General features: G+C 45.3%; 1 protein-coding gene across 1 annotated transcript; it reads left to right on the forward strand.

Annotated features, from left to right (window-relative positions):
* The first annotated feature begins 20,851 nt into the window (after positions 1–20,851).
* On the forward strand, positions 20,852–22,434 carry LOC126259666 (G-protein coupled receptor Mth2-like). The gene has a single exon (XM_049956605.1). It carries the CDS (start codon positions 20,887–20,889, stop codon positions 22,234–22,236), a length of 1,350 nt encoding a protein of 449 aa, XP_049812562.1. The 5' UTR covers positions 20,852–20,886; the 3' UTR covers positions 22,237–22,434.
* Positions 22,435–23,232: the final 798 nt, after the last annotated feature.

Raw genomic sequence — 23,232 nt, forward strand, 5'->3', positions numbered from 1 at the left:
TTCCTAACGTTTCTGGTCAGAACAGAAGAAAGATATTTGGACAAATTATACGTAGAGGCGCCCAGATTACTAACAATCGGACGAAGAGGTGCCCCAGGTTTATGTACCTTAGGTAGGTACCTGAGTAAAAAGTGAAACAACATCAAAGCTCACCAGAAGGTCAAGTATTCCAGGGCGTAGAGACGTCAGGCGTTGAATAAAATCGGACGAGTTGGATATGTGGTGTTCACGCTTCCCAACGTGTGGGCTCAGAACAGAGGAAAGATATTTGGCCACATTAATGGAGGCACCCAGATTACTAACAATCAGATGAACAGGTGGCCCAGGTTTATGTACCTCAGGTAGGTACCTGAGTAAAAAGTGAAACAACATCAAAGCTCACTAGGAGGTAAGATGTTCCAGGGCGTAGAGACGTCAGGCGTTGAATAAAATCGCACGAGCTGGATATGTGGTGTTCACGCTTCCCAACGTGTGGGCTCAGAACAGAAGCAGGATCGTTGGCCAAATTATAAGTAGAGGCGCCCAGATTACTAGCAATCGGACGAAGAGATGCCCCTGGTTTATGTACCTTGGATAGGCACCTGAGTAAAAAGTGAAACAACATCAAAGCTCACTAGGAGGTAAGATGTTCCAGGGCGTAGAGACGTCAGGCGTTGAATAAAATCGCACGAGCTGGATATGTGGTGTTCACGCTTCCCAACGTGTGGGCTCAGAACAGAAGCAGGATCGTTGGCCAAATTATAAGTAGAGGCGCCCAGATTACTAGCAATCGGACGAAGAGGTGCCCCAGGTTTATGTACCTTGGATAGGCACCTGAGTAAAAAGTGAAACAACATCAAAGCTCACTAGAAGGTCAGATGTTCCAGGGCGTAGAGACGTCAGGGGTTGAATAAAATCGGACGAGTTGGATATGTTGCGTTCACGTTTCCCAACGTGTCTGCTCAGAATAGAAGCAAGATATTTGGCCAAATTATAAGCACAGGCGCCCAGATTACTAACAATCGGACGAAGAGGTGGCCCAGCTTTATGTACCTTGGGTAGGTACCTGAGTAAAAAGTGAAACAACATCAAAGCTCACTAGAAGGTAAGATGTTCCAGGGCGTAGAGACATCTGGCGTTGAATAAAACTAAACGAGTTCGATACGTTGTGTTCACGCATCCCAACGTGTGGGCTCAGAACAGAAGCAAGATATTTGGCCAAATTATAAGTAGAGGCGCCCAGATTACTAGCAATCGGACGACGAGATGCCCCAGGTTTATGTATCTTGTGTACGTACCTGAGTAAAAAGTGAAACAACATCAAAGCTCATTAGAAGGTCAGTTGTTCCAGGGCGTAAGGACGTCAGGCGTTGAATGACATCGGACGAGTTGGATATGTGGTGTTCACGCTTCCCAACGTGTGGGCTCAGAACAGAGGAAAGATATTTGGCCAAATTAATGGAGGCACCCAGATTACTAACAATCAGATGAACAGGTGGCCCAGGTTTATGTACCTCAGGTAGGTACCTGAGTAAAAAGTGATACAACATCAAAGCTCACTAGCAGGTCAGATGTTCCAGGGTGTAGAGACATCAGGCGTTGAATAAAATCGGATGAGTTGGATATGCGGTGTTCACACTTACCAACGTGTGGGCTCAGAACAAAAGCAAGATATTTGGCCAAATTATAAGTAGAGGCGCCCAGATTACTAACAATCGGACGACGATGTGCCCCAGGTATATGTACCTTGTTTAGCTACTTGAGAAAAAAGTGAAACAACATCAAAGCTCACTAGAAAGTCAGATGTTCCAGGGCGTAGAGACGTCAGGGGTTGAATAAAATCGGACGAGTTGGATATGTGGTGTTCACGCTTCCTAACGTTTCTGGTCAGAACAGAAGAAAGATATTTGGACAAATTATACGTAGAGGCGCCCAGATTACTAACAATCGGGCGAAGAGGTGCCCCAGGTTTATGTACCTTAGGTAGGTACCTGAGTAAAAAGTGAAACAACATCAAAGCTCACCAGAAGGTCAAGTATTCCAGGGCGTAGAGACGTCAGGCGTTGAATAAAATCGGACGAGTTCGATATGTGGTGTTCACGCATCCCAACGTGTGGGCTCATAACAGAAGCAAGATGTTTGGGCAAATTATAAGTAGAAGCGCCCAGATTACTAACAATCGGACGAAGAGGTGCCTCAGGTATATAACCCTTGGGTAGGTACCTGAGTAAAAAGTGAAACAACATCAAAGTTGATTAGAAGGTCAGATGTTTTAGGGCGTAGAGGCGTCAGGCGTTGAATAAAATAAGTTGAGTTGGATATGTGGTGTTCACGCTTCCGAACGTGTGGGCACAGAACAGAATCAGGATATTTGGCCAAATTGTATGTAGAGGCGAGCAGATTACTAACAATCGGGGGAAGAGGTGTTCCAGGTTTATGTACCATGGGTAGGTACCTGAGTAAAAAGTGAAACAACATCAGAGCTCACTAGGTCAGATGTTCCAGGGCGTAGAGTCGTCAGGCGTTGAATAAAATCGGACGAGTTGGATATGTGGTGTTCACGCTTTCCAACGTGTGGGCTCAGAACAGAAGCAAGATATTTGGCCAAATTATAAGTAGAGGCGCCCAGATTACTAACAATCGGACGAAGAGGTGCCCTGGGTTTATGTACCTTGGGTAGGTACCTGAGTAAAAAGTGAAACAACATCAAAGCTCACTAGAAGGTCAGATGTTCCAGTGTGTGGAGACAATAGGCGTTGAATAAAATCGGACGAGCTGGATATGTTGTGTTCACGCTTCCCAACGTGTCTGCTCAGAACAGAAGCAAGACATTTATCTAAATTATAAGTAGAGGCGCCCAGATTACTAACAATCGGACGAAGAGGTGCCCCAGGTTTATGTCCCTTGGGTAGGCACCTGAGTAAAAAGTGAAACAACATCAAAGCTCACTAGAAGGTCAGATGTTCCAGTGTGTGGAGACAATAGGCGTTGAACAAAATCGGACGAGCTGGATATGTTGTGTTCACGCTTCCCAACGTGTCTGCTCAGAACAGAAGCAAGACATTTATCTAAATTATAAGTAGAGGCGCCCAGATTACTAACAATCGGACGAAGAGGTGCCCCAGGTTTATGTCCCTTGGGAAGGCACCTGAGTAAAAAGTGAAACAACATCAAAGCTCATTAGAAGGTTAGATGTTCCAGGGCGTAGAGACGTCAGGGGTTGAATAAAATCGGACGAGTTGGATACGTTGTGTTCACGCTTCCCAACGTGTCAGCTCAGAATAGAAGCAAGATATTTGGCCAAATTATAAGTAGAGGCGCCCAGATTACTAGCAATCGGACAAGGTGTGGCCCAGCTTTATGTACCTTGGGTAGGTACCTGAGTAAAAAGTGAAACAACATCAAAGCTCACTAGAAGGTAAGATGTTCCAGGGCGTAGAGACATCTGGCGTTGAATAAAACTAAACGAGTTCGATACGTGGTGTTCACGCTTCCCAACGTGTGGGCTCAGAACAGAAGCAGGATATTAGGCCAAATTGTATGTAGAGGCGCCCAGATTACTAACAATCGGGGGAAGAGGTGCCCCAGGTTTATGTACCATGGGTAGGTACCTGAGTAAAAAGTGAAACAACATCAAAGCTCATTAGAAGGTCAGATGTTCCAGGGCGTAGAGTCGTCAGGCGTTGAATAAAATCGGACGAGTTGGATATGTGGTGTTCACGCTTCCTAACGTGTGGGCTCAGAACAGAAGCAGGAAATTTGGCCAAAGTGTATGTAGAGGCGTGCAGATTACTAACAATCGGATGAAGAGGTGCCCTGGGTTTATGTACCATGGGTAGGTACCTGAGTAAAAAGTGAGACAACATCAAAGCTCACTAGGTCAGATATTCCAGGGCGTAGAGTCGTCAGGCGTTGAATAAAATCGGACGAGTTGGATATGTGGTGTTCACGCTTCCCAACGTGTGGGCTCAGAACAGAAGCAAGATATATGGCCAAATTATAAGTAGAGGCGCCCAGATAACTAACAATCTGACGAAGAGGTGCCCTGGGTTTATGTACCTTGGGTAGGTACCTGAGTAAAAAGTGAAACAACATCAAAGCTCATTAGAAGGTCAGATGTTCCAGGGCGTAGGGACGTCAGGCGTTGAATAAAATGAGACAAGTTGGATATGTGGTGTTCACGCTTCCCAACGTGTGGGCTCAGAACAGAAGCAGGATATTTGGCCAAATTATAAGTAGAGGCTCCCAGATTACTAACAATCGGAGGAAGAGGTGCCCCAGATTTATGTACCTTGGGAAGGTACCTGAGTAAAAAGTGAAACAACGTCAAAACTCACTAGAAGGTCAGACGTTCCAGGGCGTAGAGACGTCAGGGGTTGAATAAAATCGGAAGAGTTGGATATGTGGTTTTCTCGCTTCCCAACGTATCTGCTCAGAACAGAAGCAAGACATTTTGCCAAATTATAAGTAGAGGCGCCCAGATTACTAACAATCAGACGAAGAGGTGCCCCAGGTTTATGTACCTTAGGTAGGTACCTGAGTAAAAAGTGAAACAACAGCAAAGCTCACTAGAAGGTCAGTTGTTCCAGGGCATAGTGAGATCAGGCGTTGAATGAAATCGGACGTGTGGAATATGTGGTGTTCACGCATCCCAACGTGTGGGCTCAGAACAGAAGCAAGATATTTGGCCAAATTATAAGTAGAGGCGCCCAGATTACTAACAATCAGATGAAGATGTGCCCCAGGTTTATGTACCTTGTGTAGGTACCAGAATAAAAAGTAAAACAACATCAAAGCTCATTAAAATGTCAGCTGCTCCAGGGCGTAGAGACGTATGGCATTGAATGAATTCGGACGAGTTGGATATGTGGTGTACACGCTTCCCAACATGTGGGCTCAGAACAGGAACAAGATTTTTGGCCAAATAAAAAGATGGGGAGCCCTGATTACTAAAAATCGGACGAAGAGGTGCCCCAGGTTTATGTACCTAGGGTAGGTACCTGAAAAAAAGTGAAACAACATTAAAATTCACTAGAAGGTCAGATGGTCCAGGGCATAGAGACGTCAGGCGTTGAATAAAATTGGACGAGTTGGATATGTGGTGTTCACGCTTCCACACGTGTTGCTCAGAACAGAAGCAAGATATTTGGCCAAATTATAAGTAGAGGCGCCTAGATTACTAACAATCGGACGAAGAGGTGCCCCAGGTTTATGTACCTTGGGTAGGTAGCTGAAAAAAAAGTGAAACAACATCAAAGCTTACTAGAAGGTCAGATGTTCCAGGGCGTAGACACGTCAGGCGTTGAATAAAATCGGACGAGTTGGATATGTGGTGTTCACGCTTCCCAACGTGTGGGCTCAGAACAGAACCAAGATATTTCGCCAAATTATAAGTAGAGGCTCCCATATTACTAACAATCGTACGAAATGGTGCCCCAGGTTTATGTACCTTGGGTAGGTACCTGAGTAAAAAGTGAAACAACATCAAAGCTGATTAGAAGGTCAGATGTTCCAGGGCGTAGAGACGTCAGGCGTTGAATAAAATAAGAGGAGTTGGATATGTGGTGTTCACGCTTCCCAACGAGGGGGCTCAGATCAGAAGCAAGATATTTGGCCAAATGATAAGTAGAGCGCCCAAATTACTAACAATCGGACGAAGAGGTGGCCCAGCTTTATGTACCTTGGGTAGGTACCTGAGTAAAAAGTGAAACAACATCAAAGCTCATTAGAAGGTCAGATGTTCCAGGGCGTAGAGACGTCAGGCGTTGAATAAAATCAGACGAGTTGGATATGTGGTGTTCATGCTTCCCAACGTGTGGGCTCAGAACAGAACCAAGATATTTCGCCAAATTATAAGTAGAGGCCCCCAGATTACTAACATTCGGACGAAATGGTGCCCTGGGTTTATGTACCTTGGGTAGGTAAGTGAGTAAAAAGTGAAACAACATCAAAGCTGATTAGAAGATCAGATGTGCCAGGGCTTGGAGACGTCAGGCGTTGAATATAATCAGACGAGTTGGATATGTCGTTTTCACGCTTCCCAACGTGTGGGCTCAGAACAGAAGCAAGATATTTGGGAAAATTATAAGTAGAGGCCCCCAGATTACTAACAATCGGACGAAGAGGTGCACTGGGTTTATGTACCTTGGGTAGGTACCTGAGTGAAAAGTGAAACAACATCAAAGCTGATTAGATGGTCAGATGTTAAAGGGCGTAGAGTCGTCAGGCGTTGAATAAAATCGGACAAGTTGGATATGTGGTGTTCATACTTCCCAATGTGTGGGCTCAGAACAGAAGCAGGATATTTGGTCAAATTATAAGTAGAGGCTCCCATATTACTAACAATCGGACGAAGAGGTGCCCCAGGTTTATGTACCTTGGGTAGGTACCTGAGTAAAAGTGAAACAACATCAAAGCTCATTAGAATGTCAGATGTTCCAGGGCGTAGAGTCTTCAGGCATTGAATAAATGCGGACGAGTTGGATATGTGGTGTTCACGCTTCCCAACGTGTGGGCTCAGAACAGAAGCAAGATATTTGGCCAAATTGTAAGTAGAAGCACCCAGATTACTAACAATCGGACGAAGAGGTGCCCCATGTTTATGTACCTTGGGTAGGTACCTGAGTAAAAAGTGAAACAACATCAAAGCTGATTAGAAGGTCAGATGTCCCAGGGCTTGGAGACGTCAGGCGTTGAATAAAATCAGACGAGTTGGATATGTGGTGTTCACGCTTCCCAACGTGTGGGCTCAGAACAGAAGCAGGATATTTGGCCAAATTATAAGTAGAGGCTCCCAGATTACTAACAATCGGAGGAAGAGGTGCCCCAGATTTATGTACCTTGGGTAGGTACCTGAGTAAAAGTGAAACAACATCAAAGCTGATTAGAAGGTCAGATGTTCCAGGGCGTAGAGACGTCAGGCGTTGAATAAAATCAGACGAGTTGGATATGTGGTGTTCACGCTTCCCAACATGTGGGCTCAGAACAGAAGCAGGATATTTGGCCAAATTGTATGTAGAGGCGCCCAGATTACTAACAATCGGGGGAAGAGGTGCCCCAGGTTTATGTACCATGGGTAGGTACCTGAGTTAAAAGTGAAACAACATCAAAGCTCATTAGAAGGTCAGTTGTTCCAGGGCGTAGAGACGTCAGGCGTTGAATAAAATGAGACAAGTTGGATATGTGGTGTTCACGCTTCCCAACGTGTGGGCTCAGAACAGAAGCAGGATATTTGGCCAAATTATAAGTAGAGGCTCCCAGATTACTAACAATCGGAGGAAGAGGTGCCCCAGATTTATGTACCTTGGGAAGGTACCTGAGTAAAAAGTGAAACAACGTCAAAACTCACTAGAAGGTCAGACGTTCCAGGGCGTAGAGACGTCAGGGGTTGAATAAAATCGGAAGAGTTGGATATGTGGTTTTCTCGCTTCCCAACGTATCTGCTCAGAACAGAAGCAAGACATTTGGCCAAATTATAAGTAGAGGCGCCCAGATTACTAACAATCAGACGAAGAGGTGCCCCAGGTTTATGTACCTTGGGTAGGTACCTGAGTAAAAAGTGAAACAACAGCAAAGCTCACTAGAAGGTCAGTTGTTCCAGGGCATAGTGAGATCAGGCGTTGAATGAAATCGGACGTGTGGAATATGTGGTGTTCACGCATCCCAACGTGTGGGCTCAGAACAGAAGCAAGATATTTGGCCAAATTATAAGTAGAGGCGCCCAGATTACTAACAATCAGATGAAGATGTGCCCCAGGTTTATGTACCTTGTGTAGATACCAGAATAAAAAGTGAAACAACATCAAAGCTCATTAAAATGTCAGCTGCTCCAGGGCGTAGAGACGTATGGCATTGAATGAATTCGGACGAGTTGGATATGTGGTGTACACGCTTCCCAACATGTGGGCTCAGAACAGGAACAAGATTTTTGGCCAAATAAAAAGATGGGGAGCCCTGATTACTAAAAATCGGACGAAGAGGTGCCCCAGGTTTATCTACCTAGGGTAGGTACCTGAAAAAAAGTGAAACAACATTAAAATTCACTAGAAGGTCAGATGGTCCAGGGCATAGAGACGTCAGGCGTTGAATAAAATTGGACGAGTTGGATATGTGGTGTTCACGCTTCCACACGTGTTGCTCAGAACAGAAGTAAGATATTTGGCCAAATTATAAGTAGAGGCGCCTAGATTACTAACAATCGGACGAAGAGGTGCCCCAGGTTTATGTACCTTGGGTAGGTAGCTGAAAAAAAAGTGAAACAACATCAAAGCTTACTAGAAGGTCAGATGTTCCAGGGCGTAGACACGTCAGGCGTTGAATAAAATCGGACGAGTTGGATATGTGGTGTTCACGCTTCCCAACGAGGGGCTCAGATCAGAAGCAAGATATTTGGCCAAATGATAAGTAGAGCGCCCAAATTACTAACAATCGGACGAAGAGGTGGCCCAGCTTTATGTACCTTGGGTAGGTACCTGAGTAAAAAGTGAAACAACATCAAAGCTGATTAGAAGGTCAGATGTTCCAGGGCGTAGAGACGTCAGGCGTTGAATAAAATCAGACGAGTTGGATATGTGGTGTTCACGCTTCCCAACGTGTGGGCTCAGAACAGAACCAAGATATTTCGCCAAATTATAAGTAGAGGCCCCCAGATTACTAACATTCGGACGAAATGGTGCCCTGGGTTTATGTACCTTGGGTAGGTAACTGAGTAAAAAGTGAAACAACATCAAAGCTGATTAGAAGATCAGATGTGCCAGGGCTTGGAGACGTCAGGCGTTGAATATAATCAGACGAGTTGGATATGTCGTTTTCACGCTTCCCAACGTGTGGGCTCAGAACAGAAGCAAGATATTTGGGAAAATTATAAGTAGAGGCCCCCAGATTACTAACAATCGGACGAAGAGGTGCACTGGGTTTATGTACCTTGGGTAGGTACCTGAGTTAAAAGTGAAACAACATCAAACCTGATTAGATGGTCAGATGTTCCAGGGCGTAGAGTCGTCAGGCGTTGAATAAAATCGGACAAGTTGGATATGTGGTGTTCACACTTCCCAATGTGTGGGCTCAGAACAGAAGCACGATATTTGGTCAAATTATAAGTAGAGGCTCCCATATTACTAACAATCGGACGAAGAGGTGCCCCAGGTTTATGTACCTTGGGTAGGTACCTGAGTAAAAAGTGAAACAACATCAAAGCTGATTAGAAGGTCAGATGTTCCAGGGCGTAGAGACGTCAGGCGTTGAATAAAATCGGACGAGTTGGATATGTTGTGTTCACGCTTCCCAACGTGTCTGCTCAGAATAGAAGCAAGATATTTGGCCAAATTATAAGTAGAGGCGCCAAGATTACTTACAATCGGACGAAGAGGTGGCCCAGCTTTATGTACCTTGGGTAGGTACCTGAGTAAAATGTGAAACAACATCAAAGCTCACTAGAAGGTAAGATGTTCCAGGGCGTAGAGACTTCTGGCGTTGAATAAAACTAAACGAGTTCGATACGTGGTGTTCACGCTTCCCAACGTGTGGGCTCAGAACAGAAGCAAGATATTTGGCCAAATTATAAGTAGAGGCGCCCAGATTACTAACAACCAGACGAAGAGGTGCCCCAGGTTTATGTACCCTGTGTAGGTACCTGAGTAAAAGTGAAACAACATCAAAGCTCATTAGAATGTCAGATGTTCCAGGGCGTAGAGTCTTCAGGCATTGAATAAATGCGGACGAGTTGGATATGTGGTGTTCACGCTTCCCAACGTATCTGCTCAGAACAGAAGCAAGATATTTGGCCAAATTATAAGTAGAGGCGCCCTGATTACTAGCAATCGGACGAAGAGATGCCCCAGGTTTATGTATCTTGGGTAGGTACCTGAGTAAAAAGTGAAACAACATCAAAGCTCACTAGCAGGTCAGATATTCCAGGGTGTAGAGACATCAGGCGTTGAATAAAATCTTACGAGTTGGATATGCGGTGTTCACGCTTCCCAACGTGTGGGCTCAGAACAAAAGCAAGATATTTGGCCAAATTATAAGTAGAGGCGCCCAGATTACTAACAATCGGACGACGAGGTGCCCTTAGGTATATGTACCTTGTTTAGGTACCTGAGAAAAAAGTGAAACAACATCAAAGCTCTCTAGAAGGTCAGATGTTCCATGGCGTAGAGACGTCAGTCGTTGAATAAAATCGGACGAGTTGGATATATGGTGTTCACGCTTCCTAACGTGTCTGCTCAGAACAGAAGCAAGATATTTGGACAAATTATACGTAGAGGCGCCCATATTACTAACAATCGGACGAAGAGATTCCCCAGGTTTATGTACCTTAGGCAGGTACCTGAGGAAAAAGTGAAACAACATCAAAGCTCACCAGAAGGTCAGATATTCCAGGGCGTAGAGACGTCAGGCGTTAAAAAAAAGCCGACCAGTTCGATATGTGGTGTTCACGCTTCCCAACGTGTGGGCTCAGAACAGAAGCAAGATATTTGGCCAAATTATAAGTAGAAGCACCCAGATTACTAACAATCGGACGAAGAGGTGCCCCATGTTTATGTACCTTGGGTAGGTACCTGAGTAAAAAGTGAAACAACATCAAAGCTGATTAGAAGGTCAGATGTCCCAGGGCTTGGAGACGTCAGGCGTTGAATAAAATCAGACGAGTTGGATATGTGGTGTTCACGCTTCCCAACGAGTGGGCTCAGAACAGAAGCTGGATATTTGGCCAAATTGTATGTAGAGGCGCCCAGATTACTAACAATCGGGGGAAGAGGTGCCCCAGGTTTATGTACCATGGGTAGGTACCTGAGTTAAAAGTGAAACAACATCAAAGCTCATTAGAAGGTCAGTTGTTCCAGGGCGTAGAGACGTCAGGCGTTGAATGACATCGGACGAGTTGGATGTGTGGTGTTCACGCAACCCAACGTGTGGGCTCAGAACAGAGGCAAGATATTTGGCCAAATTAATAGAGGCACCCAGATTACTAACAATCGGATGAAGAGGTGGCTCAGGTTTATGTACCTCGGGTAGGTACCTGAGTAAAAAGTGAAACAACATCAAAGCTCACTAGCAGGTCAGATATTCCAGGGTGTAGAGACATCAGGCGTTGAATAAAATCTTACGAGTTGGATATGCGGTGTTCACGCTTCCCAACGTGTGGGCTCAGAACAAAAGCAAGGTATTTCGCCAAATTATAAGTAGAGGCGCCCAGATTACTAACAATCGGACGACGAGGTGCCCTTAGGTATATGTACCTTGTTTAGGTACCGGAGAAAAAAGTGAAACAACATCAAAGCTATCTAGAAGGTCAGATGTTCCATGGCGTAGAGACGTCAGGCGTTGAATAAAATCGGACGAGTTGGATATGTGGTGTTCACGCTTCCTAACGTGTCTGCTCAGAACAGAAGCAAGATATTTGGACAAATTATACGTAGAGGCGCCCATATTACTAACAATCGGACGAAGAGATTCCCCAGGTTTATGTACCTTAGGTAGGTACCTGAGGAAAAAGTGAAACAACATCAAAGCTCACCAGAAGGTCAGATATTCCAGGGCGTAGAGACGTCAGGCGTTGAATAAAATCCGACGAGTTCGATATGTGGTGTTCACGCTTCCCAACGTGTGGGCTCAGAACAGAAGCAAGATATTTGGCCAAATTATAAGTAGAGGCACCCAGATTACTAACAATCGGACGAAGAGGTGCCCTGGGTTTATGTACCTTGGGTAGGTACCTGAGTAAAATGTGAAACAACATCAAAGCTGATTAGAAGGTCAGATGTGCCAGGGCTTGGAGACGTCAGGCGTTGAATATAATCAGACGATTTGGATATGTCGTTTTCACGCTTCCCAACGTGTGGGCTCAGAACAGAAGCAAGATATTTGGCCAAATTATAATTAGAGGCGCCCAGATTACTAACAATCGGACGAAGAGGTGCACTGGGTTTATGTACCATGGGTAGGTACCTGAGTAAAAAGTGAAACAACATCAAAGCTGATTAGATGATGTTCCAGGGCGTTGAGTCGTCAGGCGTTGAATAAAATCGGACAAGTTGGATATGTGGTGTTCACACTTCCCAATGTGTGGGCTCAGAGCAGAAGCAGGATATTTGACCAAATTATAAGTAGAGGCTCCCATATTACTAACAATCGGACGAAGAGGTGCCCCAGGTTTATGTACCTTGGGTAGGTACCTGAGTAAAAAGTGAAACAACATCAAAGCTGATTAGAAGGTCAGATGTTCCAGGGCGTAGAGACGTCAGGCGTTGAATAAAATCAGACGAGTTGGATATGTGGTGTTCACACTTCCCAACGTGTGGGCTCAGAACAGAAGCAGGATATTTTTCCAAATTATAAGTAGAGGCGCCCAGATTACTAACAATTGGAGGGAGAGGTGCCCCAGGTTTATGTACCATGGGTAGGTACCTGAGGAAAAAGTGAAACAACATCAAAGCTCACTAGAAGGTCAGATGTTCCAGGGCGTAGAGACGTCAGGCGTTGAATAAAATCGGACGAGTTGGATATGTGGATTTCACGCTTCCCAACGTTTGGGCTCAGAACAGAAGCAAGATATTTGGCCAAATTATTAATAGAGCGCCCAGATTACTAACAATCCGACGAAGAGGTGCCCGAGGTTTATGTACCTTGGGTAGGTACCTGAGTAAAAAGTGATACAACATCAAAGCTCACTAGAAGGTCAGATGTTCCAGGCCTTGGAGACGTCAGGCGTTGAATGAAATCGGACGAGTTGGATATGTGGTGTTCACGGTTCCCAACGTGCGGGCTAAGAACAGAAGCAAGATATTTGGCCAAATTATAAATAGAGGCGCCCTGATTACTAACAATCGGAGGAAGAGGTGCCCCAGGTTTATGTACCTTGGATAGGTACCTGAGTAAAAAGTGAAACAACATCAATGCTCACTAGAAGGTCAGATGTTCTATGGAGTAGAGACGTCAGGCGTTGAATAAAATCGGACGAGTTGGATATGTGGATTTCACGCTTCCCAACGTGCGGGCTCAGAACAGAGGCAAGATATTTGGCCAAATTGTAACTAGGGGCGCCCAGATTACTAACGATCGGATGAAGAGGTGCCCCAGGTTTATGTACCTTGGTTAGGTACCTGTCTAAATGTGAAACAACATCAAAGCTCACTAGAAGGTCAGATGTTCCCAGGCGTAGCGTCGTTAGGCGTTGAATAAAGTCGGAGAAGTTGGATATGTGGTGTTCATGCTTCCCAAAATGTGGGCTCAGAACAGAAGCAAGATATTAGGCCAAATTATAAGTAGAGGCGTCCAGATTACTAACGTTCGGACAAAGAGGTGCACCAGGTTTATGTACCTTGGATAGGTAGCTGAGTAAATAGTGAAACAACATCAAAGCTCACTAGAAGGTCAGATGTTCCAGGGCGTAGAGACGTCAGGGGTTGAATAAAATCGGACGAGTTCGATACGTGGTGTTCACGCTTCCCAACGTGTGGGCTCAGAACAGAAGCAAGATATTTGGCCAAATTATAAGTATAGGCGCCCAGATTACTAACAATCAGACGAAGAGGTGCCCCAGGTTTATGTACCCTGTGTAGGTACCTGAGTAAAAGTGAAACAACATCAAAGCTCATTAGAATGTCAGATGTTCCAGGGCGTAGAGTCTTCAGGCATTGAATAAATGCGGACGAGTTGGATATGTGGTGTTCACGCTTCCCAACGTATCTGCTCAGAAGCAAGATATTTGGCCAAATTATAAGTAGAGGCGCCCAGATTACTAGCAATCGGACGAAGAGATGCCCCAGGTTTATGTATCTTGGGTAGGTACCTGAGTAAAAAGTGAAACAACATCAAAGCTCATTAGAAGGTCAGTTGTTCCAGGGCGTAGAGACGTCAGGCGTTGAATGACATCGGACGAGTTGGATGTGTGGTGTTCACGTAACCCAACGTGTGGGCTCAGAACAGAGGCAAGATATTTGGCCAAATTAATAGAGGCACCCAGATTACTAACAATCGGATGAAGAGGTGGCTCAGGTTTATGTACCTCGGGTAGGTACCTGAGTAAAACGTGAAACAACATCAAAGCTCACTAGCAGGTCAGATATTCCAGGGTGTAGAGACATCAGGCGTTGAATAAAATCTTACGAGTTGGATATGCGGTGTTCACGCTTCCCAACGTGTGGGCTCAGAACAAAAGCAAGATATTTGGCCAAATTATAAGTAGAGGCGCCCAGATTACTAACAATCGGATGACGAGGTGCCCTTAGGTATATGTACCTTGTTTAGGTACCTGAGAAAAAAGTGAAACGACATCAAAGCTCTCTAGAAGGTCAGATGTTCCATGGCGTAGAGACGTCAGGCGTTGAATAAAATCGGACGAGTTGGATATGTGGTGTTCACGCTTCCTAACGTGTCTGCTCAGAACAGAAGCAAGATATTTGGACAAATTATACGTAGAGGCGCGCATATTACTAACAATCGGACGAAGAGATTCCCCAGGTTTATGTACCTTAGGTAGGTACCTGAGGAAAAAGTGAAACAACATCAAAGCTCACCAGAAGGTCAGATATTCCAGGGCGTAGAGACGTCAGGCGTTGAATAAAATCCGACGAGTTCGAAATGTGGTGTTCACGCTTCCCAACGTGTGGGCGGAGAACAGAAGCAAGATATTTGGCCAAATTATAAGTAGAAGCACCCAGATTACTAACAATCGGACGAAGAGGTGCCCCAGGTTTATGTACCATGGGTAGGTACCTGAGTTAAAAGTGAAACAACATCAAAGCTCACTAGAAGGTCAGATGTTCCAGGGCGTAGAGTCGTCAGGCGTTGAATAAAATTGGGCGAGTTGGATATGGGGTGTTCACGCTTCCCAACGTGTGGGCTCAGAACAGAAGCAAGATATTTGGCCAAATTATAAGTAGAGGCGCCCAGATTACTAACAATCGGACGAAGAGGTGCTCTGGGTTTATGTACCTTGGGTAGGTACCTGAGTAAAATGTGAAACAACATCAAAGCTGATTAGAAGGTCAGATGTGCCAGGGCTTGGATACGTCAGGCGTTGAATATAATCAGACGTGTTGGATATGTCGTTTTCATGCTTCCCAACGTGTGGGCTCAGAACAGAAGCAAGATATTTGGCCAAATTATAAGTAGAGGCCCCCAGATTACTAACAATCGGACGAAGAGGTGCACTGGGTTTATGTACCTTGGGTAGGTACCTGAGTAAAAAGTGAAACAATATCAAAGCTGATTAGAAGGTCAGATGTTCCAGGGCGTAGAGACGTCAGGCGTTGAATAAAATCAGACGAGTTGGATATGTGGTGTTCACGCTTCCCAACGTGTGGGCTCTGAACAGAAGCAGGATATTTGGCCAAATTATAAGTAGAGGCGCCCAGATTACTAGTGATCGGACGAAGAGGTGCCCCAGGGTTATGTACCTTGTGTAGACCATACAACCTGGGTGGTACTGCCACACCGGGAGGAAGTTTTTTAATGATATCCTCAGGCAATGAGCTCTTCTTAATAAGAGAGATGATCTTCCGCTTTATCCGATCGATAGGTTCGCTCCGTAGCTTACGGTATGAAGAATCCTCCAACAAACAAACCATTTGTGCCAGATAATCTTCACGAGTAAGAAGAACAGAGTTACTGCTTTTGTCAGCAGGAAGAACTAAAATATCCTTATCTTCTCTCAATGACCGAATGGCCTTTCTTTCACTAGAATAAATGTTTTTCGTGGTGGTGGTGCTCGACGAAGATGATAAGACAATTCCTGTCTAATTTCTTGTGCCCGATCTTCGGGAAAACGGGCGATGGCCTGCTCCACAGCACTAATAATATCGACAGTAGGCAAATGTCTCGGCGTGGGAACGAAATTCAAGCCTTTCTCCAAAACCGCTGTTTCTCTTAGAATTTCGAACATCTTGCAGCATTTTACATTGTCGAACGCTTTTTCCAGGTAGAAAAATCCTATGAACGTGTCTTGATTTCTCTTTAGTCTTGCCTCCATTCTGAACCTCAAGTCAGAATTGCCTCTCTGGTGCCTTTTTTACCTTTCCTAAAGCCAAACTGATCGTCATGTAACACATTCACAATTTTCTTTTTCATTCTTCTGTATAATCTTACTTTACTGTTACATTGTAACGTTGCATCGTTAGTAAAGTTATTATTTTTACGTGCGTGGTGCTGTGCTCACACCGCTTCTCCGTTTGCCCACGACGTACGCTAATGCCTAAACGAAATCCTCGCACTGCAGCCGGTCTGTCCTTTTAGAGATTCACTGGAAAACTAATAGCGTTTCTACAGACGGGCGATTCCACTTCTTCATGTTGACGCTGGCCCCTTGTCTCTGTGCACTGTTACTTCTCGCCTTCAGATTTTTTGTCGAGTCAGATAGCTCAGTAGTTAAGACTCTGGATTGATACGAGGAAGTAACTCTGTTCGAATCCCCATCCAAATTATGATTTTTCACGGTTCCCCAAAATAAAGTTAAGCATATGCGAACGAATCTTTCAAATTCTAAAGCAGATTTACTACTCCAATCTAGGACAGTTCGAGCATGTGTTCTGCTTATAATCACTTCGACGAAGACGACATATTAACCTTCCTTACGAATGCCGTGGTCACAAAACTCATAACTGTTTTTTTCACCGGCAACAGATGCGGAGGTTCAAATGGCTCTGAGCACTATGGGACTTAACATCTGAGGTCATCAGTCCCCTAGAACTTAGAACTACTTAAACCTAACTGACCTAAGGACGTTACACACATCCATGCCCGAGGCAGAATTCGAAACTGCGACCATAGCGGTCGCGCGGTTCCAGACTGTAGCGCCTAGAACCGCTCGGCCACACCGGCCGGCAGATAGGGAGGAGTACGTACGTGTATTGCACATTATTATTAACTTCAGCATGGACGGCAACACAGGGATTTTTTCTTATGCTGTTCGCGTAAGAGATTACAAATGATTACGAAATGAGGACGATTTATGTTACAAGGCGCGTGAACTGGAGTATAATAAATTAAGGACGGTGGCATATCGGTGCGCCTCGTCCACTGAGTAAGGTGTGTACACTGCTTGACAACTGCTAAGGAACAACTGACATTTGCTTAGGAACCAATGACACATAAAATTTTTGAAATTTTTGAAAACATAATCAGCGATCTTAAAATTTGTTAAAATTAAAATTTAAAACAGTCTTGATCGCAATCTTGTTAAAATATTTTTTAATTGGAGTGAGTGACCCGTTTCGACTCTATGAAAGAGTCATCTTCAGACCCTAGAGCGGTGGATGGACACTGCTAGATGAGTTCTGTCGACTCTCGACGCTCGTGTAACAGACCTTTACAACGACCACCAGTTGCATGCCTCTGTCAGAACCATTTCGTGGCGATTAACTCAGGTTGCTTTGTATGCTCGGAAGCCACTGGGATGCGCTTGGCCTCCGTGTTTCTCAACGAATACCCCCTTTCATAACCGTACAAGAATTGAGAACGGCCATTAGAAAGGAGTGGGACAATATCAGCCAAATGAATCCTCAACAGTTGGTTTGCAAGCATGGATAACAGGTGTAAAATGTCCATTAGTACCCGAGCAGGGCATATTTCTTACTGAGAGTTCGATATCGACCTTTATTTTGGGAGCCTGACCTACGTCAGACATGAATGTTATTTACGTCTGTCATCCTGCTTTCTTATGTGGTGAAATCATTACAGTTTTCTTTATAAACATACCACTCCACCTTTATTGCTCATGTACTGTGTTTCACGTCACCCATAATTGGCTCTGACTGTTCCCGTCCAACAACGTCTCCTTTCCTTAGCAGCTGATTAATAACATCTGTAACTGTATTATGGCACAGGAGAACAAATTATTTTCTACCAATAATACTGGAAGTAGCTTGGTGCGTCAATAACGCAGAAATTTACTGACTAGCGCTGCGCTGCGTGCTGCCAGCGCCACCTCTATTGGAGAACGTTGTTGTCTTGGCCTGGAACGCTCTCGGTTTAACGTTTGAGTCACTCTCTGTAGTGTATCCAATACGAATATTCGCAGGAAAGTTGCTTTGCTCTTGAGTTCTTCAGTGGCAGATGACATGGAACTGTGTGACGCTGCAGTATTGATAAAATTGGTAAGCCCATTTATATCACAGTGCTATTGTTCTTAATGAACAGAAAGGTCCTGAAAAGGCATGAGATAGTTGGGGTGAGAATGGGGTGTTAGAAGTGGCTACGTCTGGTGTAAAACTAATGTCTGTCAAGTAAGTGAAAAGGATGAAATGCGTTTTGCCTTGTCGAGTCTAGTGTAATTATGGCTGTTGTAGTTACAGTTGTAAAACTACCGTAGGCTAACGTAGACGACCATCAGAAGTAAGCGTAGATTACTAGCAGCCTTGGTCAGTTAAGGTCGTAACCACGTTACCTGTAAATTAGGTGTGTTGCATACGTATTGGGCGTTGCCTCATCTCGATCCCTTTGTCTTCGTACGCGATCAGTGCCTTACTAGCTTTTCATAGAAACCGTAAGCGGTGAACCGTCCAGAAACAGTGAGGCTATACAAAGGCCCGCGAAATCTGCGGAACGTTTTTGTTCTACATGGTTACCCTGCTGTCTGTTACTTAAAAACAAAACAGTATTTATAGAAAAACTGAAATTGTCAATGTTTAATTCAGGTTCTATTCGAAAATTGTTGATTTGTAACGTATAGCAGACATACGGTGTAGCAAAATGACAAAGAGCGAGAAAACGCTATTTCCTTCAAAAAATTAAAAAAATAAAAAAAAATAAAAAAAATAAAAGGTAAAATTATAAAAAAACGAAAAACAAAATATGTCAAACAGAGCTTCAATGCTTTGTCGAGTTTATATAAAAGACGTTTCTGTTACTCATAAACAACTTTTGCACTTATGAATAATAACATAAAACACTTACAATAACAATAATCACATAATTTCTTATGTTTGTGCACATAAACTATAGATGCAGAAAAATTAATTGCTTTTGTTCCATAAAAGGGCAGAGGTTACTCTATCAACCAATTTTTATTACTTTTAAAATGAAATTTACAGTCTGTAAGGTTATGAAATATACAATGGACCAATAATAAACGATGTATCGCTTTAATTATGTGGAAAACGAACGAACAAACAAAAATAAACAGAAGTCGTCGGCTCCACTTTCTCTCTGACGCATTCATTTGGGTTTCTCTCCCTACGATTTTCGGCGTCATTTACTTTGCATGTGCTGTACCAAAATTACCCAGCCGTAGTTTTGATTGAATGAAACTTTGATTGTAGTACATATTGTGCTCAGTAATACGAAGGGTGTTCAATAAGTAATGTAACGCATTTTTTCTCGGCTGATTTCAATGAAAAATGCCGTATTTGTTGTGGGACATCGTGGAATATTCCCACTTCAGTCCGTATTGGTTCGTGAAGTTCCGACAGGTGCCGGCGCTGTACATAGCCTTCAAAATGGCAGGTTAAATCATGGCGACGGTCTTCTGGAACTCTGAAGAGGTTATTTTGTTTGGTGTCGTCCTTCACGGGACAGCGATGAACTCGGAAGTGCGTTGTGATGCCCTAAGGAAATTGAAGAAACGACTTTAGGATGCTCGCCATTTTTCAAAGACAACGTAATGCCTCACAGAACTCTGCGCATGTGAGACAAGGTCACAAAACATTGTCGGTGTGTTCTTCCTCATCCACCCTACACCCCGAATCTCGCACCTTCCGACTTCCATCTGTTTGGTCAATGAAGGATGAACTCCGCGGGAAGGAATACCTCGATGAGAGGACGGCGACTGATGGAGCAAGACGTTGGCTCCTACTTCGATTAGTAGAGTGGCTCCATCCTCACTGCAAGGCGACGTGAGGCCACCGCACTTAACGGAGCAGTATTGAATAGTAGAGTTTTGTAGCCAAAAGAGTGGGGAATAATATGTAGTATTGAAACAGCAAATAAACAATTTTTTCAGCCTTCAGTTGCAAGGTAATTTTACTCGTTTACCTAGGTTTCGATTCCAGTAATGGAATCTTCTTCAGAACAAAAAAAAAATTAAATTATTTTGTGAGCCAAACACTGGCCATGTCACAGATTAAAAATTGAAACAATAAAGACGCATAATCATAAGATTATGTCAGTCAAAATTAAAACCATTAAGGCGAACGTAGACGGAGCTACGCCGGCCAGAAATCAGGAGCACGCGAAAGCGGCTCGAAACGCCTAGTTTTCGAGCCGCTTTCGTGTGGTCCTGATTTCTGGCCGGCGTAGCTCCGTCTACGTTCGCCTTAATGGTTTTAATTTTGACTGACATAATCTTATGATTATGCGTCTTTATTGTTTCAATTTTTAATCTGTGACATGGCCAGTGTTTGGCTCACAAAATAATTTAATTTTTTTTTTTTTTTGTTCTGAAGAAGATTCCATTACTGGAATCGAAACCTAGGTAAACGAGTAAAATTACCTTGCAACTGAAGGCTGAAAAAATTGTTTATTTGCTGTACATTTCACAGTTGCTGACACGCTGCAATATGTTAAAGATATATAAGTAGTATTGAAATCCTGAACAAAACCAACCCGGTTTCACTAAAAAGAGTGTTGCATTACTTACTGAGCGTCCCTCGTAAATAATGGCATTATTTCGGAGCAGGTGCGAATCAACGGTTGTCGCGGATTAGAGTAGACGTCGGTAGCGTTTGAGTTTTTAGAGGATTCGGCTTTGTTTTGTTCGAAATTGAAAAGTTGTCGTGTAAGGAAACGAGGAACACGTCGTTCCGGTAGAGACGCGTCATATCAGTTACAGTGAGGGAAGCGCGGCGCTGTTTCCGGTGGCGACTGCGTGGATTTGTCGGCTGGCGGGAGGAAGGAGGTCGGTCGCGTTTTCCGCCTCAGATATCGGGCAGAGGTATCCGCGAGCAGTCACTGGAGAGTCGCACGGCGGCGATGGACGCCTGCGCAGCGGCTGCGTTGCTCGTCTCCGCGGCCGTCTTGGCCACAGCACAGCTGGGTCGTGCAGACGAGCCGCTCGAACTGGAGTTCGACTACCGCGCGGTTCAGCTGGGAGAATACTCCGCTGTCACAGCCCCGACCTACCGAAGCGAGTCCCAGACCGCGGCTACAGCTGAAACGGCAACGTCCGCTTTGTGGGAGTCGACACCGTCTTCCGAATTTGGCTCGAACGAGACCGACGCCGACGAGACTGTCAAACGCTTTCTGGCAATAAACGCCAGAGCGTCAGTAGATGCCGAGTTCCAGAGGCGAGAAGTTCAGGTGCTGACGTGCTGTTTCGCCGAGGGCGAGGAGGCGTGTGACGTGGAGTGCCTGGAGCACTTCGTGGCGAGTGTGGACGGGGGCGGCGGCGCGAGCAACCGGACGACGGCGGTGCGGCTGTGCAGCGCGCTCTACGGGCTGCTGGAGTGCCCCGGCGACCCCCGGAGCGCCCAGTGCTCGCAGTACTGCCGCTGCTTCAGCGCCGACCCCTGGGCGGACGCGGTCTGGGGCGCCGCGTCGGCGCTTTTCTTCGTCTGCACGCTGCTCACGCTGGCCGTGTACCTGTGCGTGCCGCGGCTGCGCAACCTGCACGGCAAGTGCCTCGCCTCCTACCTGGTGGCGGTGGTTGCCGGCGAGGCCGTCGCCACGGTGGCCAGCTCGCTGGTCTGCGGCGACCCCGACCCCCTGGTGCTCGCCGCCGTCCACTACCTCACTCTGGCCCGCTACTGCTGGGTCAACCTGCTGTGCGTCGACGTGTACTGCAGGTGCCGGCCGTTCCGCTCGGTGCGCCAGCAGCCGCGCGCCGGCTGCCTGTCCGCGGAGCGCCGCAGGTTCCTCTGCTTCTCGGCGGCCGCCTGGGGCGGCTCGGCGCTCGTCTTCGGCGCGCTCTGGGCCTTCCGAGTGGAGGCCACGCCCGTCATCTACACCGGCATCGTCTTCCTCCTGCTCGCCGCCAGCTGCGTGCCGCTCTTACTGACGCTGGCCAGGATCTGGAGGACGAAGAGGCAGACCCGGAAGAAGTGCCTCAACATTTCCAAGATGAGACTCAACTGGTTCTACCTGACGTCGAAGCTGCTCTGCCTGAGTGGCGCCGGCAAGCTGCTGTCGGTGGTGCTGTACTTCACGGTGCGCGGCAAGCCCTACTACAAGTGGCTCTTTGTCGTACTGAAGCTGGAAGGTCCCATCGTGTTCTTTCTGTTTGTGTGCAACGTCAGAGTCAGGGGCTTAGTACGCAAGCATCTTACGAACCTGGAATGGATAAGCGGAGAAAAAAGCAGCGAGAACTGTAGTAAATACAGCTGAGTGAGGTGCTACAGTTGTGTGCCTGAACAATGCAAAGTGCCGAGTGAGTCAATTCCTACGAACTTTACATATCATTGTGGATAATTGTAAATTTTAGTAGAAGTTGACTACATTTCTTTCTGATCTTGTGAATATTGTAGCTATGCTCTCGTTGTGTTTCATAAATAATTTTTGATATAAAATCCTAAATTTCTTAAATGACGATTCTCCGTGTCTTAATACTTGCGGCAGCTCCCTTGTTACAATGTCTGGAGCACTGGATGTAATTACATCTTATTCAGTGTCCTCACATCCCAAGTTCAGTAAAAATTTTAATTATTGTAGTCTGTCTCAGGTGACCGACCGCTAAAAGTGGCCTAAAATAAAAATTTCCTGGTAAAGTTACCAGTGCAACGTACCTACGATAAATAAAGCCTACGTTTGTCTGTGGATGGATGGATGGATTGTTTGGGGGAGGAGACCAGACAGTGAGCTCATTGGTCTCATCGGATTGGGGAAGGACGGGGAAGGAAGTCGGCCGTGCCCTTTCAAAGGAACCATCCCGTCATTTGCCTGGAGCGATTTAGGGAAATCACGGAAAACCTAAATCAGGATGGCCGGACGCGGGATTCAACCGTCGTCCTCCCGAATGCGAGTCCAGTGTGCTAACCACTGCGCCACCTCGTTCGGTGTTTGTCTGTCAAAGTGGACTCGATAGGCAACCTGAGCTATCATAAATCGGAACCTAACCTGCATAACACTATGTGTGTGTTGCATGCGTGTCAGTTTAACTGTCATTTAAGCCCTCAACAGATAGTTACAACAAAAACTGACAATTAACATTTCGATAAGCTATCTGACTGCGTATTCGAATAACAGTTTGCAACTGATACAGAAACTGGCTTGGATTAGAGTACAAGACATCTTGTGGTGTCATTGTCTCTGCTTTGAGCCTAAGTTTTGCACTCACCTCTTTAGATGACTACCTTTTTCCAAGTGGTTTACAGCAATTCGCAG

Source organism: Schistocerca nitens, chromosome 5 (genome assembly GCF_023898315.1).
Source record: "Schistocerca nitens isolate TAMUIC-IGC-003100 chromosome 5, iqSchNite1.1, whole genome shotgun sequence".
NCBI lineage: Eukaryota > Metazoa > Arthropoda > Insecta > Orthoptera > Acrididae > Schistocerca > Schistocerca nitens.

Coding starts and splice junctions, on each gene's coding strand:
- LOC126259666 (XM_049956605.1), top strand. CDS start 20,887: ATGGACGCCTGCGCAGCGGCTGCGTTGCTCGTCTCCGCGGCCGTCTTG.